This window comes from Dromaius novaehollandiae, chromosome 12 (assembly GCF_036370855.1).
Source record: "Dromaius novaehollandiae isolate bDroNov1 chromosome 12, bDroNov1.hap1, whole genome shotgun sequence".
Lineage (NCBI taxonomy): Eukaryota > Metazoa > Chordata > Aves > Casuariiformes > Dromaiidae > Dromaius > Dromaius novaehollandiae.
The window spans coordinates 26,199,655-26,223,926 of record NC_088109.1 but is presented as its reverse complement, the minus strand read 5'-3'; the positions used below and the strand labels follow the sequence as shown (position 1 = coordinate 26,223,926).

The 24,272-nt window shown below is 41.3% G+C and overlaps 1 protein-coding gene across 2 annotated transcripts in view; it reads left to right on the top strand.

Moving 5' to 3' along the window:
- Positions 1–3,122: 3,122 nt before the first annotated feature.
- RAD18 (RAD18 E3 ubiquitin protein ligase) overlaps positions 3,123–24,272 on the top strand; it is a 62,471-nt gene continuing 41,321 nt past the window's right edge. The window contains exons 1-6 of one of the 2 annotated variants that reach the window (XM_026099643.2): positions 3,123–3,346; positions 3,808–3,889; positions 8,192–8,253; positions 9,801–9,871; positions 18,880–19,244; positions 21,393–21,492. In XM_026099643.2, the coding sequence (XP_025955428.2) occupies positions 3,278–3,346; positions 3,808–3,889; positions 8,192–8,253; positions 9,801–9,871; positions 18,880–19,244; positions 21,393–21,492 (749 nt within the window). In that variant the 5' untranslated portion in view covers positions 3,123–3,277. The remainder of the gene's footprint in view (positions 3,347–3,807; positions 3,890–8,191; positions 8,254–9,800; positions 9,872–18,879; positions 19,245–21,392; positions 21,493–24,272) is intronic. The other variant, XM_026099642.2, reaches the window with a different exon arrangement.

Below are 24,272 nucleotides of genomic sequence, written 5' to 3'. Positions count from 1 at the left end.
GCCTTGCTATAGGCCTCAGCGTTGGATATTTGGATTGCATGAAGACAGTAATAGCTTTGTCACTTTTAAAGTAAAGAATGGTTTTGCTCTGGAAAACTGCAGGTATGATGAGAAGCGGAATTTCATCTTCTGAACTCTGTCTCGCATTGCAAATGTTTACTGGAAACAGCAAGAAGAGGGCGGCCCCTCCAGGGACGTTTTTATAAGACTGCAGATACTCCAGTGTGACTGTTTCCAAGATAAAGTCATTCCTTTCATCGAGCCATATTTATGTAACCTGCTACTGAAAATGTCAGTGTGTTTCCAAGCTAACTTAAAGGAGATGATAAATACTAATGAATTGCACTGCAGGAAGAGAGCACGGTGACGGCACAGTCCCAAACAAGTGTATTGAAGCAGAAGCTTTCTGTGCAAAAAAAAAAAAAAAAAAAAAAAAAAAAAAATCTGTTTTGACATAATTGGTATTTACAGCAGGAAAGCAGACTCTGGCAGCAAATGCATGTATTTTTCCAACACAGACAGCTATTAATCACACCAGCAAACAGCATCACGTTGAAATATGTAGAAAAACTTCCATAAAATCAGATTTTAAGTTTAAAAGGAAATAGAGCTGAGGAAGCACAGGTACTACTGTGCTAACTGTTGTCAACTGTATCACATTTTTATTTTATTACTGTATGGAGAGTATTTTCCAAAGCACATAGGTCTGACTATTCGAAGTCGTTTAGACTTGCTTTGCCATTTTATCTTATGCTACTTTGGCAATGCACTAAACTCCTGGGCAACTTTTAAACCTTCTGCAATAGCATCAGTAGTGCTCAGCCATGATCACTGCTACCTGCCCCTTTTTGTTTGTTTTCCATCCATGCAGCTGCGTATTTTTAGCCTGGGTTTTGCGGTGCCACTTTGTGCAAGTCAGGGAGCTGATCTCGGCCTTAGCGGATAACAGAAGTGATGGTGATAAGGCACATTACCATAGCGACCCATCACAGCATCGGGTACGCGCAAACGGCGGGTTGTTCCCATAGCAAAGGTCTGACGTACACCTGCACAGAGAAATGTAAACAGACGGTAAGGTTGCCTGTGCTGAGATGAAGCAGGTTAACTGCAGAAGAGAAGTTAAGTACGAGACCATTTCCCAAAATCTTTTGGACACAGTGTCTTAGTTGTCTTCTAAATGAACATACTCTGGAAGACACAGATGAAGACTGTCACACCCAGGTAATGGCATCCCTCAGTGACACATCTCATTCTTCACCTGAGTAAACAGCTTATGACAGTGGTCACCCACTCACTATCCATACAAGTCCAATGAGGAGGACAAATGTGTAGAAATGAGCGCCATGATTTTAGTTCTTGCATGTGTCCCCTGTCCTACTGTCACTTGTCTTTCCGCAGTTATTATATCACATTGTTCCTGCAATATTAGACAGCAAAACAAATCAGCTCACAAGCCTGACTTCTTGTTGTTATTAACTCTACCGCTGCAACGCTTGCCTTTAAATAGCGCAGTTGAAATAGTGCTGAAAAGGGGGTAGCGTGAGTTTCATTGCTGAAGAAACAAGCTCATGTCTGGCAGACTCAGCACTCTCGTACGAACCTGCAGAGCAAACAGATCCTCACCGTAGTGCTGCTGAGGCCAGCGAAGTAAACCAGCTGCACAAGCAGCTCGCTCTCCCAGGCTCCCCGCGACCGCACTGAACCGCCTGGTATCCTCCTCACGTACGTCGTTATCTGTTTGACAGAGAGAAGGTCCAAATTCGGTGTTAGCCTTTACCCCAGTGAACGTATTTTTCTCTCCAGCTGGGAGGAAAAGTTGGATATTTCATTGGTTAGTGTCGCTGCGAAGGGGCGAAGGAGAGACGTGCTGGGTAACCACCTTCTACCTGAGCTACTGCAGACACCACCGCCGCCATCAGCACTCCTGACGCCCTGTGCTACCCGGCACAGTCTGGTTTTGTTGTTCAACGTGGCCTGTCCTTTGGGCTGCCCCGTCCTGCCGTCAGCGGCATCTCTAAGTCTAGTGCTTCATGATGCAGTATGTCTGTATGATCCGGACTCTCCTCTCTCTACACACAGCCACAGCATTCACTAACAGTTTATCTAGTGCTTTGAGCACTGCACCCATTCTTCATTTTCAGCCAAAACACCTTATATCTGTCCGAAATGCTGTTGCAAACATTATTTTTGGCTCTCTTCACTTCTCTCTGAACACAAAATGGTGTTAGTGATGAAAGCTGAATGGTAAATTGAGTATTTGTACAAAGCAAAATGTCACATGGAGGCTCTATTATAAAAATAATGTGAATTAATGATCAGCATAGGATCTTGGTCTGTACCTTGCATAAAAGCACCAAGCTCTCCAGCAGCAGCTAATGGATGGTTTTAGAGGGAGTCTGGGAACGGGGCAGAAGGGAACACACTAGCGCTGTCTGCAGAAACAAGCTCCATCCTGAAACAGACCAGGCCGCGAGTCCCCAGAGGCACAAATTGCTCTGTCTTATTTTAAAAGATTCTCGAACTCTTCCACGGCCTTTAGCAAGGCCGTAGTGAAATGCAACCGTGTGCTGGCTCTGCCCCCGCCGGCCCAAGCCCCAGCAGCGGTGCCGGCGCATCTCCCCGCATTGTGTCACGCCGCCTGACCGCAGTCCTCCTGGGGACCCACCAGCTCCGCGCACCCCACTGCGCCTGGAAACGCCCGGGGATGCGTCTGGTGCTTAATGACTGCCCCAGATAAGGGTCATCCAGGGGGTTTCAACGTCCCCTGAGCAGGTATTTAATGAAATAGCATTAGAAAATGAAAAACTGGGTGAAAACACACTCTAGCTGTGACACTAAAAACTTTTACAGCCTTAAAAAGCATTCAGTGTTGAATGCTGGAGGTGTCGCTGGGTCGGCCCCGCCGCTGCGCGACGGTTACACGCTGCGGCCGCAATGGCCGCCGGGCCGGGCCGCGGCACCGGGCGCGGAGCGAGCCCACCCCCACACTGCGCCTGCGCAGCGGAGGCCTGCGGACTACAGCTCCCAGCAGCCCGCGCGGCGGATGCCCGTGGACTACAGCTCCCGGCAGGCTGCGCGGCGGCGGACCGTGGAGGCGGGCTACGGGGCGGTCGGGCCCGCCCCCGCGGACTACAGCTCCCAGCAGCCTGCGCGGCGGCGGAAGCGCGCGGCCGCCCCGGGGCGCGGAGCGCGGAGCGCGGGGGATTTGGACTCGGCGGCGGCCGCGCCGCCCGCGGCGGAGTCTGGGCCGAGCCGGGTCGGGCCGCTCCGCGCCGTCATGGCCGCCGCGGTGCTGGCGCTGCCGCTGCCCGAGCCGCCGTGGCCGCCCAGCCTGGCCCCTCTGAAGGTGCGTGAGGGCGGAGCGGCGCCGGGCCTGCGCCCCGCGGGGAGGGTGACATGGCGGCCGAGGGGGGCAGCCAAAATGGCCGGGGGGAGCCCGGGGGGGCGTCGGGGCGGGGGGGCGCCGCCGGCCGGTGTCGCGGCTGACGGCGCAGGTCGGCGAAGCAGCCCGGCGGTGCCAGCGTGCTGGGCGCGGGGGCGGGCCCGGTCCCCTGCCGGCCCCGGCGGGGCCTCGCTGCTCCCTGTGCTCGGCGGGACTTCGCAAGAATCTGCCGTTTTATCTGTTTTCAGCATAAATAATAACCCCCAGCCATTGCATTCCGTGCTGCAGCTGATGTGTTTTGATCTGTGTTACTTAAGAATGTAGTGCGCAAGTCTTTAAGCGGTTGGAAGTGGGTGTCTGCTGGTTTGCAGTTCCCAAGAAATCTTGCAGTGACCCTTTAAGTGACCTCTGTTTTCCCGTTTCAGGCGGTGGATGACTTGTTGCGCTGTGGGATATGTTTTGATTACTTCAATATTGCAATGATCATTCCGCAGTGTTCGCATAACTGTAAGTACGGTTTGGGGAAGCATGATTACTTCTCGTACCGAAAGCGCTATGTAAATTTGTTGCTGTTGCTTGACTCATTTCATCCTACTATCTCTTGTAGTTGCCTATTATTTTTTGTTCATAGAAGTGAATGAGGAACTGTTACTTCCTTTTCATTGTAAATCTGTGCTTGCTGTCCCGTGATTCACATTGTATTTTATGGAAGATCACCCAAAACATTTGTGTTGACTTGGGTGGTTGCAACTGAGTTTTAGTAAAAGTTAGACTTTCAAGTGGCTCTAGAATAGGAGTCAAGATAATCATTTTGTGGCAAGTCACCAAATGGATAATGAATTCATTTTTCCCGCTGTCTTTGTGAAATGTAGAATTAAGGTTGTATTCATTTAGTTTGCACCTTCCCATTTATTCCAAGGAGTTCAGGAGTGGCTGTGATAATAGTGTATCTTGGCCTTATGACTCCAGTTTTGCCTAATTTGTCATTCAGTTGACAGATTAGGGCAAAAAGGGAAGGCCAAAGAAGGTGTATAGACTATTGATTGGATAGTTCTGTCCTCATATATCTTTCCCAGAAAACATAGGACTGGAGAATGACCTTGTGGTTTTTATTATGGGTTAACAAAATCCCCTTGCACCTTGTCTGTGTGACAGAAAGCCACTGAAGAATGTCTTTGTAAATTTTCTCCTTTACGTTTCATAGACAAGTCATCATTTGACCATTTATTATTTACTGGAGTGTAGTGCAGAGGCTATTGACCCTTAATTTCCTTTACAATTTAGTCAGCAAAGAAGTTTGCCTGTGAGATGTTGCAGAGGACCTCTTTTGGATGAGAGCTGTGAAGTGGCCACCAACTTTTTCACTTGCAATTTGGATGCAACCTCTGTTCTTCTGATGATACAAACACATATTGTCTGGATTAATTTAAATCCCATCTGTTCCTAGAATCCTTCATTTAAATGTCTTTCATAAAATCTTGAGGTAGAAGCACAACTTAAAGCTGTATGGCAGAGAGCAGTGAGTATTATGAGCTGGAATTTTCCAAGCCACACTGTCTGCTTCAGGCTGAAATCTATTGGAAGGTGGTAACACAGTGGTTTACTGGAAGTCAGATTAAGGGAAAGTATATTGCCTTTTCTCACATTAAAATAAATGCTTGTGATTGTTTCATTCAGAAACTGTGATACTGTCTTACATTTAGTTTGGCAATGAGATTTAGTTTAGCTTGGCAAAACTACAAGGAATTGGAAACAGTGGAAGAAGCACTGGAAATTATTTACAGTACCTGGTGTTACTAGCCTGCCTGTGACACAGCTCAATTCAAAGGCCCTTAAATGTATAAGAATTTGTCTCCCTTATTGTATTTCACAGATTATATATTTGATTTCTTTTCCTCCCTGTTTGCAGCAAGCCTAAGTTTTCTACTAGAAATCAGGATTTCTTTAAGTATTTCCTACTCTGTTATATCTGTGTAATCTCTTCAATACATTGAAATTGAACAACTGCAGGGAAGAAAAACTCTCTTCTATTAAATAAGTGGTTACTTACACATAGGTGAAGATGAAATACATTTGCATTTGCTTGCAGGATTTTTTCCTGTTTTTGTTTTTCGTTTTTTTAGTGATCTATTGCAGTCCTTCTAGCCATCTCTGTAATCTGTTTGCATCCACAGCATTTAAAATTCCTCTCCCTTTGCTTGTTCTTGGATGACTGGTAGTATTTAATAGTTCTGTTGACAGCAGCTGATGAATTTTTGCAGTGCTTCAGATTGTTTCTTTAGTGATGCCATTCTTATTTCTTTCACATAACAAAAGCATCTGAAGATGAATGTCTTTTATAATATGGATATCTGTCCAGGGTGAAGGTGAATTTTGACCCAGAGACTTCATATACTTTCAGTCAGATGTGACTGACTGATTCATTAATGTGGCATGGACTGAGGCAGTCAGACCTGAATTTCTGTCCTGGCACTAAATGGCTGCTTCACACCTGTAAAGCTAAGTTGTCTGGCCCCTTGCATGAGCTGGTATGCTCTGCCTTTCTGGTTTTTATCCTAGAACTCATCTCACAAGTGGAACCAATTTACATTGAAGTGGTTTAAGAGATGATTACCACCAGATGTGCTTTTCATTGCCTGGTGGTCATTACCACTTGTAGTGGGAGTATTAAAATGTGCTGTCTCTCCTGAGGAATCTGAACAGCTTAAACGAACCAGTGACTGTGGCATGCAGTTGCTGAGGGATAGCTCTGATCCACGCGCTGCTGCTACCGGGATGGTAACCTCCAGCAAGGGGCTGAGCTGGGCCCTGGGAAGAGTTACCGACCGCATCAGCCCCCTGCGAATCAGCAGCGTTCCCAAGTCGGAGCCTTCATCCAAGCACAGCTCAGCGCGAGTGCCGCTGTGCGGTCCTTACCTGTGTCCACGGCAGCTTGGAAAGTGGGCAGAGGAACGTCGGTCTGTTTGACTTACTCATGCAGAAACATCTGTAGCTCTTGTGGGGAGCTATTTTCTGTCATTCAGGATTTCTCTTTCTTTAAATCTTTGTTGAACTTACTAGTTTGTTTCTAGCTAAACAGGTTTCGGAGCTACCTGTACACTTAGAGGTCTCGCTGTGTGCTGTGTAAGTTGTGGCACTGCTGGCTCTTCTCGCTCCTTGCAGAGGTTTGTAATGTCCTGGGGCCAAGCCTGTCTTACTCCTCTTTGTTCTCTCAGCCTTGCTCCTTCAAGTATAAACTTGGAGTGGATTTTTTGCTGGCGATGCTTTGTTTATTTCTACTCAGTCACTTTCATTTAAGCATCCAGTGGTGTTTCTCAGATTAGATTAATATTTTGGGATTCTCTTCCTTTCTGTGTATACTGAAATACAGTGGCTGCAGCCAAGCGTTATAATTAGTTTCATGGATTCAATTTTACAGATGGTTTTGGTCTGTCAGTGCAGATGAAAGTGAGCTTTGTGGCACCACTTAATTCCTCATGTACGCACAGAGTCTGTAGTAGACAGAAATTTATTTTGTTGCCTCAAGAGTGCAGGCTGAGACCTGGCTGTGGCTGGGCTGTTTCTCCCATAGGAAGAAGAGTTGAGTGGGAAAGAAGGGAGCTGGGACAGGGAAGTGTGAGGCCTTTGTCTACTCTCCACATGCCCAGAAGAAGCCTTATACGCAAACGTTAAGACTAAGAGCTTATGTGATTTATTATCCCTGACTGTGCTCACACCTACGTGTGAGTAGTGATGGCTGCAAAGGTAAATCAATCCCCCTGCTTACTGAAGATGAGTGATTTTCAAACGTTGGCAGCCCAGATCCATTATGTTGATTCATATTCATACAGTTAAAGATTATTTCTTTTTATATGGATTTCCCCCATATCACAACATATTTTATAATGCAGTTCTTGAGCATTTGGATGTGTTTGCAGGTGTAACTGTTGAATTACTGTATTAAAGCTCCTGCTGCTTCTCAGACATCTTCAGGGAGGGTTTTTGAAATATATCTGGCTAGGTGACCGTTGATTAGTTGTGGTATTGGTGCATAAGTGCTGAAACTGAGCAGTAGAGAACTAGTAAGGGAATGTCTGTTTTGCTGCAGGGTACTGAAACTTTCATTTCTTAATATCTTGAAGTGGTTATGAAAGCTCATAAATAAGTACAGAAAGTAAAACAAGGAATTCTCAGGAATTTCCTGAGACAAAATGAAACTTAGGGTATATCTCAACAAAGAAGCTATGGAAGCCTCCTGTGATGATGATATGATTTGCTTTTACTGGGAAGCATTTGAGCCTTATCTGCATTAGCATTCCAGTGCTGTTGTCCATCTTCCTTAGCCTTTTTCCTCAGTAATAGGTTGATATTTTCGGAAAGGGAAAGAAACATCTGGGATAAAGTGGGGATGGAGAGTTTGCCTGGGGCTGTGCGGGAAAATGAAAGTGATCTGACAAGGTTAGTCAATATTAATAAAAGGAAGGGGGGCCAGGGCAGTGAACTCCACTGCCGTAGACCAGTGCACCTCTTCCACTTTCAGTGGTAGTAGCAGGCTAAGAGCTTCTAGCCTTGGATTAATGAAAGAAAAATGAGCGTCTGCCTTTCTCAGAGAGACTGAGATCAGATGTTGAAAAATGCTTGTATAAGATACATTATTACTGTCTCCTACAAGACTGATCTTAATTCTGTGGGAAAATGGTATGTTTTCAGTATTCATGTATTGTGGAATAGTTTGCGTGTATTGTAGAAAGAGAAAATATGCTAACAAGCATTGCGTTGAATTGCATTTGGAAGAATGCCTGTTGAAAACCATATATTTCCTTTTTCCAGATTGTTCACTTTGTATACGCAAGTTTTTGTCCTACAAAACTCAGTGTCCAACATGCTGTGTGGTAAGTGTGGTGTCTGTCCCATATTTGTTTGTTTTTGGCAAATTTCAAGACCCTTTCCTTTTGGACTATGCTAAATAATTAATTTTTGTCATACCTTACTACGTTTCCTTTTCAGCGGGGAAAAAAGTCTGTTTGCACAAGGTGTGATGCTCTTACAATTGAAATTCTCCTCTCTCAGAGCTACTGTTCTGTCACCATAGGCAGAGGAAGTAGATAGAGAATCAAAATTGGGTTTTGGCTCAGAGCTGTGTGTAAAATCTGACTCTAAACATGTAGAATTGCCTCTTGTTTTGTTTATATAAGCCAGCATTTAAAACATTTACTGCTAAAATGTAAGCACTTAAATTTTCCATGATTGAATGGCCTGAGTTTTCAAAGGCACATAATAGCAACCGTTTCTGAAATCAAATGACATTGTAGACACCTAATTAGTGAAAATTTCACGGGAGGGCACATCAGCACTCAAATTATGGCTGTTTTTCAAACACTTGCCATTGGGTTGAATTTGGTTTAGAGTTTAAGATCAGTGAAAAAGCTTTTGAGAAAATATATGTGGCCAATACAAACTTGTGTGTTGCCCCCTCACCTGTGTATTTGGAATTGAATGGATGAGATGGAAGAGAATTTGGAAAAGTTTGTTTTGAAAGAAATCAGTTGTGAACATAATGTAATGAAAGAGTGATAACCCTAATGTTTTTAACTGCCTATGATCTGACTTGAAGGCCTTTGCAGTTTGTTCTAGGCCCTGATCTAGCTCTTCATTGTAAGCCAATTGGGTTTTATTGAACTTGCGAAAATGGTAGGCTGCCTAAAAACAGTGGACAATACTTCAAAAGTATTGGCAAAATGGAACTAATTTTCTTCCATATTTCTAAAGCATGGATCAGAGTAGCTCGGAAGACTGGAGAACAGATCTATTTTTAAACATTTAGACAAATGCAGGCTTCTTGGTGTACATTTCTGGAGAGTACACTTTGCTACTGCCTTCTCAGAAATCCCAGGGATTGATGGAGTAAGAAGGAAGAATGGAGCGAGAGTAATAAGAGCTTTGGAATGACAAAAGAAGAGGAAAGAGAAACAGCAAGAGAGAGAAAAATCAGGAATTCTGTTAACAAAAAATAAATTGAATGCAAAAAGCCACCTTATAATTCATGCTTTTATTCTATAAGCATTCAAAAAATAACACTTCCCTTCATGTGTTTTCATTCCTTGTTGCTTAAAGTTCTTACCACATTCATGGTATTCTTGTTTCAGCTTTCAAAATGGTTCGAAGTAGGCTACAAAAAGGCATTGCTAGACACTAGGTATACTGGATTTTGTAGCTTTAGCTTTATGCTTTGTTTTATATCTATTGCCTATGAGTCAGCAGGCAGGTGTTTTAGTGTGACACATTTTTTTCAGGGAAAAAATGCTTAAACTTTATGCATCTTCATTCAACTATCAATTCAGGGTGGTGGAGGCTGAAGTACATATCCAAGAAACAAATATCTGTTTGCTTACCGTTTTGCTGTGTCTTACTTATTTTTTGCCTCTTTTTTTTTTAATAGGCAGTCTCGGAATCTGACCTGAAAAATAACCGGACATTAGATGAACTAGTTAAAAGCTTTAATTCTGCAAGGTATACTGTGCTTTTATGAATACTACATCTGGTTTGGCAGTTAGAAGGGAGGGTGTAATGTAATTTGTATTCATATTTTGTGCAATATCCAGTGTTAGTGTTTCGTGCTTAAAAACTTACACTCAGTGTTAGCGAAGATAAAAAAATATTGACTCTGTTAACATCTGTATTTTAATAATAAATGATATGATGAAGACAGTTTATTTGCCAAAGCCTAAATGCCATGAGAATATGCTAATTGTAGGGTGCATGGAATATCTGACCAGGTAATGTGTTTTGAAAACTTAATTGTATAATTAAAAATCAGTGAAATAATCATAAAGGTGTTATCTTAAGATTTGTTACTGGAATTTTTTCATAGTAACCCTACTGTTATAGTTATTGGGTACAAAAAGTGGCCCTAAAGACAGGAATGACAAAATGAGCATAACTTGATAAATGCTTACTGCAGTAGTGGTATGAGATTTCTTGTATTAATGGTATGTTTACTTTTGGTTAGAAGCAGCTCTGTGATTTGCTGGGTATTTTATAGGTATTCCTGTGGTTGTGGGAGACATACACTCTTATCTTTTCTTCTGAAATGAGCTTGGAGCTTGAAATCAATGAAATTCTTGGCTTCATAAATGATAGGAAGCCTAGTTCATTTTATGGCTTTGTTTCTTGACAGAGTATTTCTGTGATGAAGAGCTAATCTTCTATATGACTGCTACTAGATTTAATTGATTTTGTTTGAAGAATTGAAATTCTACAATTCCAGTATTTTAGCTTGCACTGTCTTTAGTGCTTCTTAATGATAAATGGATTACTATTTTTTTTGGTAGCATCTAATTTTTTAGGGAACAAGTACTGCTGACTCGGATCCATTATGATATTGAACCTTAAATGTTAATATTTTTTGACTGCTTTAATGGATCAGTATAAATCTTACCAGTCAGGGTAGTTTAATCTTTCCTCTTGTGACTTGGAGTTCAATCAATTTCTCAGCATAGATTTAGATCAATAAACCTAAAACTGTAGTGTCCTCAGTTAACCTGGTAAACATTTGAACAGCTTTGAAAATGTGTTTGTGTCTTAAGCATCCACGGAGGGCAAAAAAGAGACTCCTTTGTTTTGAGAAAGTAATTACTTGTGGAATATGTGTATTAAATACTGTTCTTGGCTGATCAACAGCTTCAGTGAATTCCTCATATTTTCTGTGATATGAGTGTTTCTCTATGAAGACTCACTTTATGGTTTCTTATGGCATAAAGTATGCAAATAGACTTCTGAAAGTATTTTAATTGAAAAGGGATAAACAACCTCTAGGTAAGAGAGAGACAGAATTTCTGTTCAAGATTTTATTTGGAAGAACACTTAGATTGCCCAAAGAATTTTTTAATATAATTTTTAATGAAGTAAAATGCCATCAGATTGTTTAGAGATAAGTGTATTAAAATGGTAAAAACTGAAGCCAGTAGAAGCGATTGACTTTGCTATCTTTGTTCCGTGATGTGACCATGCTCCTATAAAAAGTATCAGCTCTTTCTTTGAGTATCTAATTTTTCAAAGCCTTGGAAAGCCTTTTTCTGCTTGGTGTTTTCCAGCTCCATCATCTATATGAAAATAACTTCTCCTCTTCTATTTTTTATTTAACTTTTTTAATGTTCAGCTCTTTGAATTCTGGTGAAGATGGATGGAGGCTGTGCTGTTCAATGCCACTAAAGTTTCCCCTCATTTTTCACAGCTTCAGTTCTGAGGTGGTAGGAAAATAGAGTTTTTGTAAATGTGCATTTTTTTACAGATGTAACTTTAAATAGTAACTCAAGTGTATGGAATTTAAGTTGGTGCTATGCCAAGCTCTTGGAGATGTGCGTTGAGAGCAAGAATGAAAGCTGCTCTGCCTCAAGATTTGCCGTTTCGTGAATGTTTTTATGGACCTAGAAGAGATGTGCTTTATTTTCCCAACTTGAGATGGGGCTTAATAATTCCTCTTGTGTAACCTTTCAGTTGGATACACTGCCACAGCCGCTGAAATTGAGCGGAGGAGCTGGGAGACTGCTTGTGAGGCGAGTGCTGTTGCAAAAGTACCTTCAGTTGTTGATCTCTTCTAGCCTGATGTTGCATTTACTGTGCAGGTGCCCCTGTGTTCAGAGGGGGTATTACCTGCCTGGGGAGTGTTTTGGGTGTCCTTAAACTCTAAGGTGTTAGTGGGTTCTGGACTAGAGAAGCTAGTAGAGGACAGACCTTCTGTCCCATCCCCTCACGTCCTCCTCTTCTGCGTTTCCTTTTGGACCTCCCCAAAACAAACCCAAACGGCAGGGTTTGATTTTTGAAATGTGCTGAGCTCCTCAAGTCCTTGCTCCCTTGATTATGAGCCTCAGATGGTTTAGCATTTATGAAAATTAGGCCTTAAATCTTTTCAGCGTGTAACAAAATGCAAACATGTTTCTTAAATCAGGCCTGTAGGGAAAGAAAATGTTAATGTTGCCAGTACAGTTAGCAAAATAAAAACTGTGCACCAAGGTCAGTGTGTGCAGGGGAGTGGAAATCCTTCTGAATAGTCCTGAATGCTCCTGCCATGTATGCTTACGTTCAGTGTTTGGCTTGTGCTGTGTTTGCAGAATCGGAGCCTTCATGATAATTCATGCTCCGTTTAGCTCAGTGGCTGTTGCATTGTGAATCCTGCTTTTCTTCCAGTGGAAGTTGCAGACTCCAAGCTTTCCCAGCAACAGTGAAGATGCCTGTGGCATTCATTATGGAGCTGTGCCTGTTAATGTTGTATTCTGCGTGAAAAGGTAGAGGGAGCAGTTTCAAATAGGCTTGAACAGGCCTGGATTTACCTTGGCCTGTGTTGTGTTCAAGTACACACCAACATACTGAGCAACGAATGTGCTAAGGACACGCGTTGCCTTGTTGGGCCAGTTGTAGCCCATCGGCTCCTGTAAGGGGAGCAGAGCAATCTTTCCTCGGGTCATGAGAGTAAGTTGTGGAGTGCATGAGCAATACTGAGTTTTGCCAGCTGCCATAAGAACAGTGGCTTCCAAAATAGTATGAAGTGTAAACTTTTGGGGTTGTTCTGAAATTAATTTTGTTGTCTATAAATAAAGAAATTATTATGGTGAAAATTGTCAGTTTCTGCATCACATAATCACAAAAATGTAGAAATGGAAGTTAGAATTCTAGTTACATAAATAGAAAACTGGTTGCTGCCGAAAATGATCCGTTTGGTTTTTTGTTTTTCTTACTATACACAGGGAAGAAAAACATGTTTTTACTTTCAAGGTTATATCTTAGTTTCCTGATCGGGGTTACTTGTCAGCTACTTGTCAGCTAGTGAGTCGTAGGAAGAAATATATCTACTCTTACAGCACTCTGAGAGCAGGTAGTGTCATTTCTAATACACTGATAAACTTCCAGGAGAACTGTAGGAGGAATTTCCAGGGGGGAACTTGTCCTTCAGTACGTTTACAACTGTCCTGTGTGAGCTTTTCCCAGGAAGAATGGCATCTACCCTCCTTTCCCCTAAATGTATTTATGCAGAAGCATTACATTCCTGCCTACTTTCTCTACTTCACAGCTCCTTGGGCAAGGGAGATGTGAACTTACCATAAAATGAGAACCAGGATCTTGACAATAAGTACATTGAAAAGTTCTTTGCAAGTCTTGCGGATCTGAAGAAGAAAGCTTTCAAAATGTTCATGCCTTTATTAAAGCATGCCTGGTAGAGAAAGTGTGCCATATAGAGTACCAAAATGACTGTCCATTTATAGTCAAACTAAAAGAGCAGTAACTCCCTGCCCTAAGCCAGGCTAGCCTTTAAAGAGGATGGGTCAGAAGGGAAGAACTGGGCAGCTGTTATGATGATGGATGTTAGGGCTTACTGACATCTTGTTGGTTCCCCTTTCAGTCTTTAAAGGGCACTCATGTGCTTAAACTGGGCTTCCTGAGCTATGAGGCGATTGTCACTTCTGTGCCAGTAAGGTAAAACTGTCTGCTAAAACCTTTCCGAGTGGATAGTACTTTGTGTTAACTTCATAAAGGCATGTAATAGGTGATCTGGGTAAAAGTTAATTGTTCAAAAGTTGCATGCAAAATGCAGAGTCTTTCAAAATATTTTGTCCTCAGGTCTACCAGCAGAATTAGTTTCTAAGTAAGCCTTATAATTTAGTGATGGTAGACAGTGAATTTCTCCATTAATTGCATGCTTTCTCTTGGCTTTTCTGTCTTTGTCTCTGGAATGACGAATGAATCTTCAAGTGTACTTGAATAGCGACTACCAGAATTCCCGTGGGCAGTAAGAAATCTGAGTAGCTCAGGTTTGGTATGCGGGCAGGGAAGTGGCAGTTAGTAAGGGGAACATCAGGCAGCCTGAGGTAAGGTAGATGGGACTGTCCTACGTTCGCCAGACCTGCTAGGGCCTTTGCTCAGGGTGACAGCCCGGGCTCCGGCTGGGTGCAGCCGCTAGATGTCATCGCGAGCAGGGCCAAGCCGCGGCCTCTCCTCCCGACACACCGGCTTCTGGGAAAAGCCCGTCTGTGACTGTTCTTTCCTCTTTTGAATTTAGCAGTAGCTTTTTCTGCATTTTCCCACCAAAAAAACATAGAGAGATTTAAAGTGTGTTTGTGTTCTGGCAAACAAGTGAACATGTGCTTGTCCTGGAGTTCTTTCCATTGATGCTGTTCCAAACTCAAGTCTCTTCAGAAAGTCTCTTCGTAAGTCTTTATCCTCCAGTGTGAGAAATAACTCTGTAAGATTATCTATAGACTGGTGGTGTGATTACAACACCCTTTATTAGTAGTTTATTGTTAGGATAGGTTTTGTTTTGTTTTTGTTTTTGTTTTTCCAGTTTGTGTGTCTCTGTAACACCAGAACACATTTTATTGCGATAATTGTTACGGGAAGAGAAATTTACTAAATGGAAATTTCAGTATTTTGGCTGCCTTTGTACAAATATTAACTATGAAGCAGGATGGTCTTATATTTGGGTAGTCCACCTTGTAACCTCCGTAACTACCCTCCCCGAGTTCAAAAGTTTATCCTTTCATACTGGATTAAATTTTGCCTAAGCATTTTAGGAATAAGAGGCAACTAACTGATTTGCTTTGGAACCCCACTGCAAAGTACAGCCATCTGTGATGTGACAAATCTTCTGAGACTGTAGCACGTTACACTGTTCTTCTGCTTAAAGGTATTTGTCTAATAAAATTGGGTACTTCTACATGCCAGTTATTGCTGCTGAGGGCCGTGCACAGGGCTATTCTGTCAGAACTTTCTGATACTTTAGGATGAAATATACCCCTTGTAAACAGCAAACAAGAAGCAGAACTGGGACATGTCTGCATAAAGACACTGTTTATGTTCCCATTCAATAAAATCTTTAATTTCCCGTGAAGTTGATCCTATGACAACAGTAGCTAGACCACTCTGTATTTGTGTCAGTCATGGAATTAACCTCCTTAAAAACTTCCAGTCCTTATCTAGGCATGAGCAGACAAGAACACATAGTTTTCAGCTAATTGCTGTTTGAACTGTAGAAATTCAGAGCGTCTTGGGACTAATATAACTTGCCACTGACAAATATCAGTTTTTTCCTGTAATCCAGTAAAATCAAATTCTAAATTGGGCTTCTGAATCCAGTTTGAATATAGCCACAGCAAAATGTTAAGTGTGCTGAGCTGATAGTTCTGTTTATCCACCATGAGCCCATTATAAACTAGTATAATTGTCGGGGTATGCTGTGACAGATCTAGCTTTTAAAAGCAAATACATATATACAGAAAGTTCTTAATTAGGACTTTTTTTCCAGACACGACAAATCTTTATCTTAAAAGATCGATAGGTTTTCTCAGTAGTCACCCAACACTGGAATGTCTTCAACTGTAAATCTTAGAGCATAGCTACACTTCAGACTTATCATGGGCTTTGTGTCTTCGTGAAAGTGCTGTAAGAAATAATTTTGTGGCACTCTGCATGTTATGTAAATGCGTCACCCACAGTCTCCTGTTGTTTTTTTTGCAGAAAATGAATAGTAATTGAAATTATTTCAACCAGTATTTCCTCTTTCTGAGTTAAAAACTGTGGAAACACTTTTTTTTTCCTGCTAGGAGCTTTCCCATCCCCTCTGCATGGAGCAATGCAGCCATTTATGCTGGCATCCCCAACCAACTGCTGAACTGTACTTCAAACTTTCCAGCCCTTCTTCTCCCCCTTCTTGTGCTCTTCTCCTGAAGTTGGCTCACAGCTTAGCTTTACTCTGTTTAGTGCCCAGCTGATCGGTATTTGCTCTCCCCTTTGTGGCGGCTCCTCTTGTGAACACCCTTGCATTCGTACAGGGACCCAGTTCGGGAAATGGGATGACTGGCCCTGAGCTGTCACTGCGTCTTGGGGGCAGTCCTTTCTATTGCATGAATGTTGTGGGACTGGTGCATTCTCACTGTGCTTTAATGTAGCATTTAAGCCACGTTCTCTTCAACTCATTGCATTTGTGAAGCACGGGGATGTCTTAAAACAAGTAACTGATGTTCTCATCAGGCATCTTGTGCCGTGCTGTATGCACAGTAGAGCAGGGAGGTCATACTGTCATATATTGGGAAGTCATATGGTTTGGGGGCTTGAAGGAGGGGCAGAAGTGAAACAAATCCCATGGCTGTTCTTGTTTCGCATGCTTTGTCACCACAGATGGAGTGAATGGCATCATAATCAAAACAGTAAAGTCAAGGCTTTAACATAGTCTGCACTTATTAAACAGTGGGAGTAAAAAGGTATTGAAGGTATCCAGTGCTTGAAAAAGTTGAAGTACTATGAACTGGAAGAATAAGGATTTTGCAGTGTTAGCAGTGTCAGGTATGTCTGAGGGATGCCCAAGGTTTTGCGCGGCTGTAAGCAGCAGTACGAGGAGGGGCTTGCCTCTCAGAAGTTAGCATCGCCGTTATCGCTCTCTGCTTTGAGTGTCCAGCTTTGGGCCTGCTGCTTTGGAGCTGCTGCTGTGTGAGTCGCACAATATGGACTTGCGGAGTGGAGGCACAGAGAGACGTGTGCGAGGTGTAGCATGTCTCTTGGTGTGGAGGCTCTCGGACTCTCCAGCATCCTCAGAAGCTATCCTTGTTCTTGCCCCCCTCTCTCCTCTTATCCCGCTGTAAAGAGAGCGAGGGGGAGACCCCCCCACCCCTCTTGGCATGGGGAGACAGAACATCTCAAGAGGTGAACCCCTTTCCTCCATTTGTTATTGTTAGTGCTTTTCCTTTAAAATGTTCCGTTTTTTGTAAGCTATTCCAGTTTGTCAGAGCTTGTACATGGTAGAACTTTTTCACAATTGCTTTTTTTTTTTTTTTTTGATGGGATTTCTGACCATGCAGCAGGCTAGTGCTTGGCAGGTGGTGGTTATGGGAACTGTAACAAGCCAGGGACAAAGTTAATAAAACAGCTGGGCGAGCTCTGCATGTTTGGAGAGCTTGACAGGTGATGAGAAGGTAAGAGAAGTGTATGCAGGTTGCCAAGGGATGGTAGAGCAGTGAATTAAAGGGGAGCAGTTTAATGCCTGCATGTGTACTTCTGCTGGCTGATATGAACTCGAATGTGCCCCTCAGGATGTTGAGGATTCTTGTCAAAGAAGTAGTGGATAAGCTTGGAAGACATGTGGTTTGTCCATCATTGACACTGGTTGGGAAAACCTTCCCTCTGCCCATGATGATACAGGAGTGAAAGTGAACCACAAGGTATGCGGACAGTCTAGACAGCTGCCTTGCTATGCAGTCTCCGTGCCAAGACTGCAGTCTTTGGCTTACTTTATTTTAGATGGATTTGTATAAAATATGTGGCAAAATAAACAAGACTCTGCAAAAACCCATAAGGAGGGTAGGAATAAAACATCTTTAAAATCTGTAGGTTCTTCGGTAACTTTCAGTTGCCTGAGCAGGACAACGGACTTCATAATTCTACATGTTGGCTCAAAGCTAAAAGCACTAATAAAAGTGAGACAGAAGAATGAGCCTTCTGCTTCCACCAAATTCCTGCTGATAAAATAAAAGTTTATTTCTTTGGAAAGAGACTTCTGTCTAACTCTCATCTACTTGCCATTTGCTGGCCATGAGGAGGGTGGGAAGTGCAAGGGGAGGGAAGAGCATGTGTGCGTAAGCAGTATGCGTTCTGCTAGAGGCTGAAGTGGGCTGTTCAAAGGGGTGGTTATGTTTTCCCATAATTTATATGAGAAAAAAAAAATGGAGAGCTTGCACTACTTGGCATGACCATCATTCTGAAGTACTAAAATTAGGGGGAGGCAGATAGAAGATAGGTTAACAAGCTTCTTCCATGTTTTAAATTCCCCAGTATATTTAAAGATGTTGATGAGCTGCTTTTACTGCAGTGTGTTTGCAATTTGCTGTGTGGAAATTCACCCTATATCTAAGACCATCTATTTTTCAGGTGTGTTTGATGATGTGTATTGAAAGACCAGCTGATCATCAATGAAACATGTAACACAAATAGTCCAGGTTGACTGACACCAAATTTCAGGAGTCGACAAGCATTCAGCTATTGTTTTAGAGGGATTTCTTTCAGCTGGGTGGGCAGTGAGCAGCTGTACTAAGGAGACCAACAGTAAGGAAGGACAGAAAGAATATGGAAATATTTTCTGCGGACCTCTGTTTTTTAGGAGTGTGTATGACAGCTTATACCTTGCTTGCAGTACTCTGTCTTGAAACTTGATCTACGGTCTTCAAGTAGGGGCGAAAAACTCCTGTTCCTTACTGTGTGCCATGTGTTGATGCTCGTTTTATTACAGTTGTACAATGTAATTTATTTTGTTTGAAAATCAGGAAAATAATTCTTAGATTCTGTAGAGTATGGTGACACTGAGCTGGTGTGCTCATGGTTTCTGTGCACTAGGCAATTCACAAGTCCTGCCTGCTAGCAAGGAGGAGAATGAGGAAGGATTGGAGTGAAAGCCTAATTCCAGCTGTTTTCTCTTCCCAAAGTAAAGGTTAATGCTATTAGGTGTAGCTAACTGCATGTTGCCTTCTGAACACTTCTAGACAGCAGCTGTTCCAGTTGGTCGTGGATACTCCAGTGATTTCTTCTCCATTGGCCTGCAGCAGACGATCAACTGGCAAAAGCCATGTTAGGAGTCCTGTGGCTTGGCCAGTTAAAACTGGCCAAAAAGAAGAGGTACCAGTGATTGACAGTTTCTTGAGAAAGGAGGATGTTCGCACCCCCACAAAGACAGATGGACTTGCAGGAACAGATGGGAAGGTTTGCAAAACTGAGAACCACGGTAACCTTTGTAGCAGTTCTCCAGAGGCTCGTGGTAAAGACAATGAAGTGGGATCAGGAAAGAGTTCTGAATGTGCTAAAAATCATGAAGAACCTTCTACATCTGTGGCAAAATTAGTTAAGAAAGGTGAGATGCTTAATTTTTGGTTTTGTCCTGGTCTTTTCCCTGGGTCCTTGGTAGTGGTTGGCTGTATGCATTAGAGAACCATCAATACATGGCATTCATCTCATTTTTCTGTAATATTCTGATCTGCCAGTTAAAGTATTGACATGTTCAGGTGCATTCTGTTTAACTAGGCGGTGCTTTGTTCACCTGGCTGAATGCTTGTGTGAAATTACTGCTTACGTTGGACAGACAACTATGCTACAAGCATGTTCTTGATGAGGAAGTTTGGGCTGATGCCAAGCAAAGAAGTGGAGTTCAACTGTTACAGATTCCTTTGTTTTTAGTAACAACTCTAGAAAAAACAATGGTTACACAATAGATTTACTCAGTGGAAAATGAAGTCATTTTCTCTTCTCCTTCCCCTTAACGGCTAGACAGACATCGTTGTTCACTCTGCTCTCATATCCACAAGTAATCAAAAGCAAGTTATTTTGTAGTGTGCTTGTTATTTGAGGGGTATGTACACAATCAAAACCATCGTGGTTTCAGTTTTGTTCTTGTTCATACACTCTCCAGAAGAAAGTAATCTGCTTTATTCTTCCATAATTGTACAGTGTTAAGATTAGTTTAAATGGATATTCTCGTGTTTCAAAATAAATTAATCAACTATAATAAAATGACAGAATCCTCATTCTTCTGACATCATCCTATTGAGTCAATTAAAAACCTAAATTAATATAAAATAGTGGACCGCACAGGAGTAAAACATTGATTGCTCTTAGTTCATATTTATCTATTCTTTAAAGTTTTTATTTAACAACTTGGTAGACTGGAACTCTGAAGTTCGTATCTATTCATTAGCTGGGTAAATATTGCTTAAGAATGTAATACAGCCAGGAAAGTAGATGTATGAAAATAGCACCAGCTTAGCCAAAAGATCTGTTCTCTAGTTCTATGCAGACTTGCTCACATCAGTAATTTAAAACCAATATGAAATTTTACCTCACTTACTCTGAGCACTTGATCACATTTTATGACCTTATTAGATCCTCTAGCATGTATTACACTGAAGTTATTTCAACAAATGAAAAAATTGGTCAAACACTGTAGGCCAGAGTCTCAAAGTGAGGCAGTGCTGAAGGTTTTTCTAGCAAGTATTATATGCTACTGCATTAAGTATTGAAATGTAAACTTCAAATACAACAATAGACTGCAGAGAGCTATTTGTATTAATATTATTGTCCCAGTTATTTATTTTTTTAATTTCTTACTGGAATGTGATGTTTTGGGAATCAGGAATTCCAAATCAGTGTCATGAGTGTATATTAGTCTCAAATTAGTCTCTCCAGCTCCCACATTTCACAAGTTTTTCCCTGTTTTTGTTTTTTTTTTTTTTAATTAAAATTGACTTCATATTAATATAGAAGATGCTGGTTAAATGATCTCTTAATCTCATATTGTTCATTTAAAGTTAGACCTTTTTTGTCAGAACGTAATTGCAAGAGACAGAGTTTAAAACTGTTTTTTGATGGTCTTTGCAGGTGGCATTATACTTGCTGCTCGAAAATGTGATGCAAGAAGAATTCTGATTTGGGTGGGACCATGTTATAGGACACTTTTGAGCCTCTGAGACCAAGTCACAAAATCTAGTTAGCTATTCTGAAAAATGAGTGTGAGGCATGGTTGGATCACCATATTCCTGTGAGGTTTTGTTAACTGACTCATACTGACAGTCCTTTTGAGAGCCATAAACTGGGAACATTATGTTAAAATGAATAAAGTTTGTGCTATACTGTCTCATTAGAATAAAACAACTTCCTTTATTTAGGAGTGAAGTACTATAAAAGCGAGATAAGTTGTCACAGAAATATACTTATTTCTATGTAATATGTTTGTTATTCTACATTTGTGTTAGAGATTTCTTTCCATCTGACTATGCACAGAAGAAAAGATGCATTCTAATATAACGTAAAAAGGGGAGTAAATGTTCCGGAGTAAAAATAACTTCTAAGAGTGAAGATTCTGGTTAGATGTGCCAGATCTTTAAAAAAAGAAATCTGGAAGTCTGGGTTTTCATTTTCTTCAATCAACAATTAATACTTTTCATGTGAAAACGCTTGATTTTGCTTTAACATACATGTTAGTAAAATTATTCTCCTTTGCTTTCAGTGGATTGCCCTGTTTGTGGGGTTGCTATTCCAGAGCAATATATAAACAAACATCTAGATAGCTGCTTGACAAGAGAAGAGAAGAAGGACAGCCTCAGAAGGTAAGACGCTTAACTCTAAAAACTTTTAAGTGCGTCTGGACATTTTTCTGTACCTCTGAAATAAGAAATACTAGTTGATGAGTTCTAATACAGTGGATTGTGTTTGTTTGTTGGTTACCTGCTATATAAATCACTTTAAGATCACTGTATAAATATTATAGTGGTGATCTTCCTCTCTCAAAAGATATGTGCATCACCAAAAGGATTACTTTTTGGCTTTTAGTGGCAAGAAAACTGCATAATGTTTTGAAGTGTTTGATGTTAAATAGGTAACCAAACCTAGTCTGTACATTATTGTCATCATATTTCTGCTCACTAGCATTAAAATTCTATTCAGGTAACATTTATTCCTGCTTTTCACTTGGTGAGAAGGGATCTGTAGTCTGGTCTTTCCATAAAATGTGTTTTAAAGCTATAGAAGCCAAGATTAGCCACTTAAAAAAAAAAAAAAAAAGGGGGGGGGGAGGGAGGAGGGCATTCCTCTGATTCAGGTGGGTCAAAGGAAAATTCCTTCACTAGGTGCCAAGTTAAAAGATAGAAATTGCACCTTACTCTGCTTGCCGTGGTTCTTTCTAAGCTCCCCCAGGAAAGCTTGTTTCTTTGAGGTCTCAGTTTTTGTAAGATTAATGCATGCCATTGACTTTACGCCTCCCGCTTTGGAATTTGTTAGCGTTGCCCCATTCACAGCAGAACTGTGGACTCTTGTCTTTCACTTACTAGTGTAAACTTAGACCATTGTTATTTCTAACTGATCAGACTTCGATGGTGAAGGACTTTTGCTGCATGCAGTTTTACTGCATGCTTGCATTTCTAAGTCCTCTGAACCTTGAATTGGGTAGTAATTTTATGCTAAAGGTCTTATTTTGCCCAGTCATGCTTAGAATGAAATCTATATGTTAAAGGATTTTGAAGATTAATAAGTGGTATATTAATAAGGAAGTCTTATGCTACATTTTAATCTTGGGGTTGTTTTTAGTGTTTCCTCTATTCTTAATTAATAGAAATGAAAGGCAGATCTTTGTTATCAAGATCATGTCCCTAATAGAATTTAAAATTTTGCTTATTTAGCTGGACTGCTTGGATCTTAAGATAGTATCATGCAAATACTTCTCCTGAGGGATTGGCTGCTGTGCATTAAATGTGGCTTTGGCAGTGTGTTTATTTTATGACAGTGTTGTTTGGGTTTTGGTAATGGCACATCTATAGTTCTTCTCTGGGGAATTTTAACTCTGCTTAGTCTCAAATCAGGAGCATGTGGCATGCTATGTTAGCAGTTGAGCAGTAATTCAGTGGAACTGATTGTTTAGTTCCCCTGATCGCCACCGGATGAGTTATAACAGGTAAGCGTATGTTTACAGAGAAGTCTGTATTTTCATTCATCCTAGAGAAATGCGAAGATTCAAAACTGTTGTGAATGGTCTTCATGTAGCTGTCTGCTCCCAGAGCTGTCACCAGTCTTCCAGGTCATGCTGCTGATGAATTCCAATAAATGTAATGTTTATTCCAATAAACTTCTTCAGACTTTCAAAAGATTTAATTATTCAATGAGATTTTTATATTTCCCCAAAGAATCTGAAAAGGCTCTTTTCCTAAAAAGAGTATTGTGGAAAAGCAACTTTTTTTGCCGCCTGTGCATACAGAGGCCATGGGGAGTAAACTAATTAAAATAATGACCACTTTTGCTTAAGTCTTTTTTTTAACTTTGAAGTTATTTCCACCATGATAAGCTAAAAGTGCTGAAGACAATTTTCAACTCTCTTGCCCTCACAATAGGAAGCTGTTAACGTCTTTGTAATTCAGAGCAGTGCAGCTTAATTGCAGTTTGCTTCAGGAAGAAAAGTGTCTCTACCGAAGTGCTGCTCTTCTGTAACTAATAAGAGATTATTTAAGTTGAAGGTGAATGAGGGAGTAGATGGATTTTGGTACCTTGTTGACTACTTTGGTTGTATTTCACCAGAAGAGGTAGGGAAGGCTGAGATAAAGAAACTGTTCTGCTTGTTTTAGATGGCAAAAGTTATACTATGACTTGAGTTTTCTATGGCAGTTTCCTGTAATTAAGAAATTTTCCCTCACTGTGCCGGGAAAGTTGACTGCTTCTGACATAAGGCAGTGTGAGGGAGTAAATTTTGGTTTTAGATGCTGAGCACTGTTAATTCTCTTTAATGTCACTTTCTGCGTTACCAAACTGTCCTTCTGCTAGAGGGGAGCTACAGATGTGCTCTCAGGTACGTGACTATCTTCCTCAGTCATCTGTCCAGAAAGCTGGAAAATTTTCTAATTCACGTTCTGGGTTGCAGTTTAACAACTTCTAAAACCTCATCAACTAGTTCAGGTAAGGTATAGCCAGTATTTAGGTGGAAAACCCATGTGCCTCAGGCATCTGTGAATGCAGCACGCTTCTTTCTGAATTCAGACTGAGCGTAGGTTTGATCCTAACAAAGCTGAATAGTGTGTTTGATGCGATTCTGAAGGCTTCGCTGGAGCTGTTTAAAAACTGCCACAGTACTAGTTACATGAGCAGTAATTTTCACATAGTGTTCCAAAGAAAATCAGACTTGACTGATTGTTTTCTACACACTTTAAAATGTTCTTTGTGTTAGATGGAAAAAATGTCCTAGACCTGTTGCATGTGTCCTGCACCATGTAATTTGTTGCGTGTGTCTCATGACTGATCTGATTCTTGAAATATTTCTTATCTGAAGTGGAAGAAATACCCTGTAAAAATAAAAGTCAATGTTTGGGTTCTTGCTAAAAGTATTAGTTAAAAATCCCTACCAAAA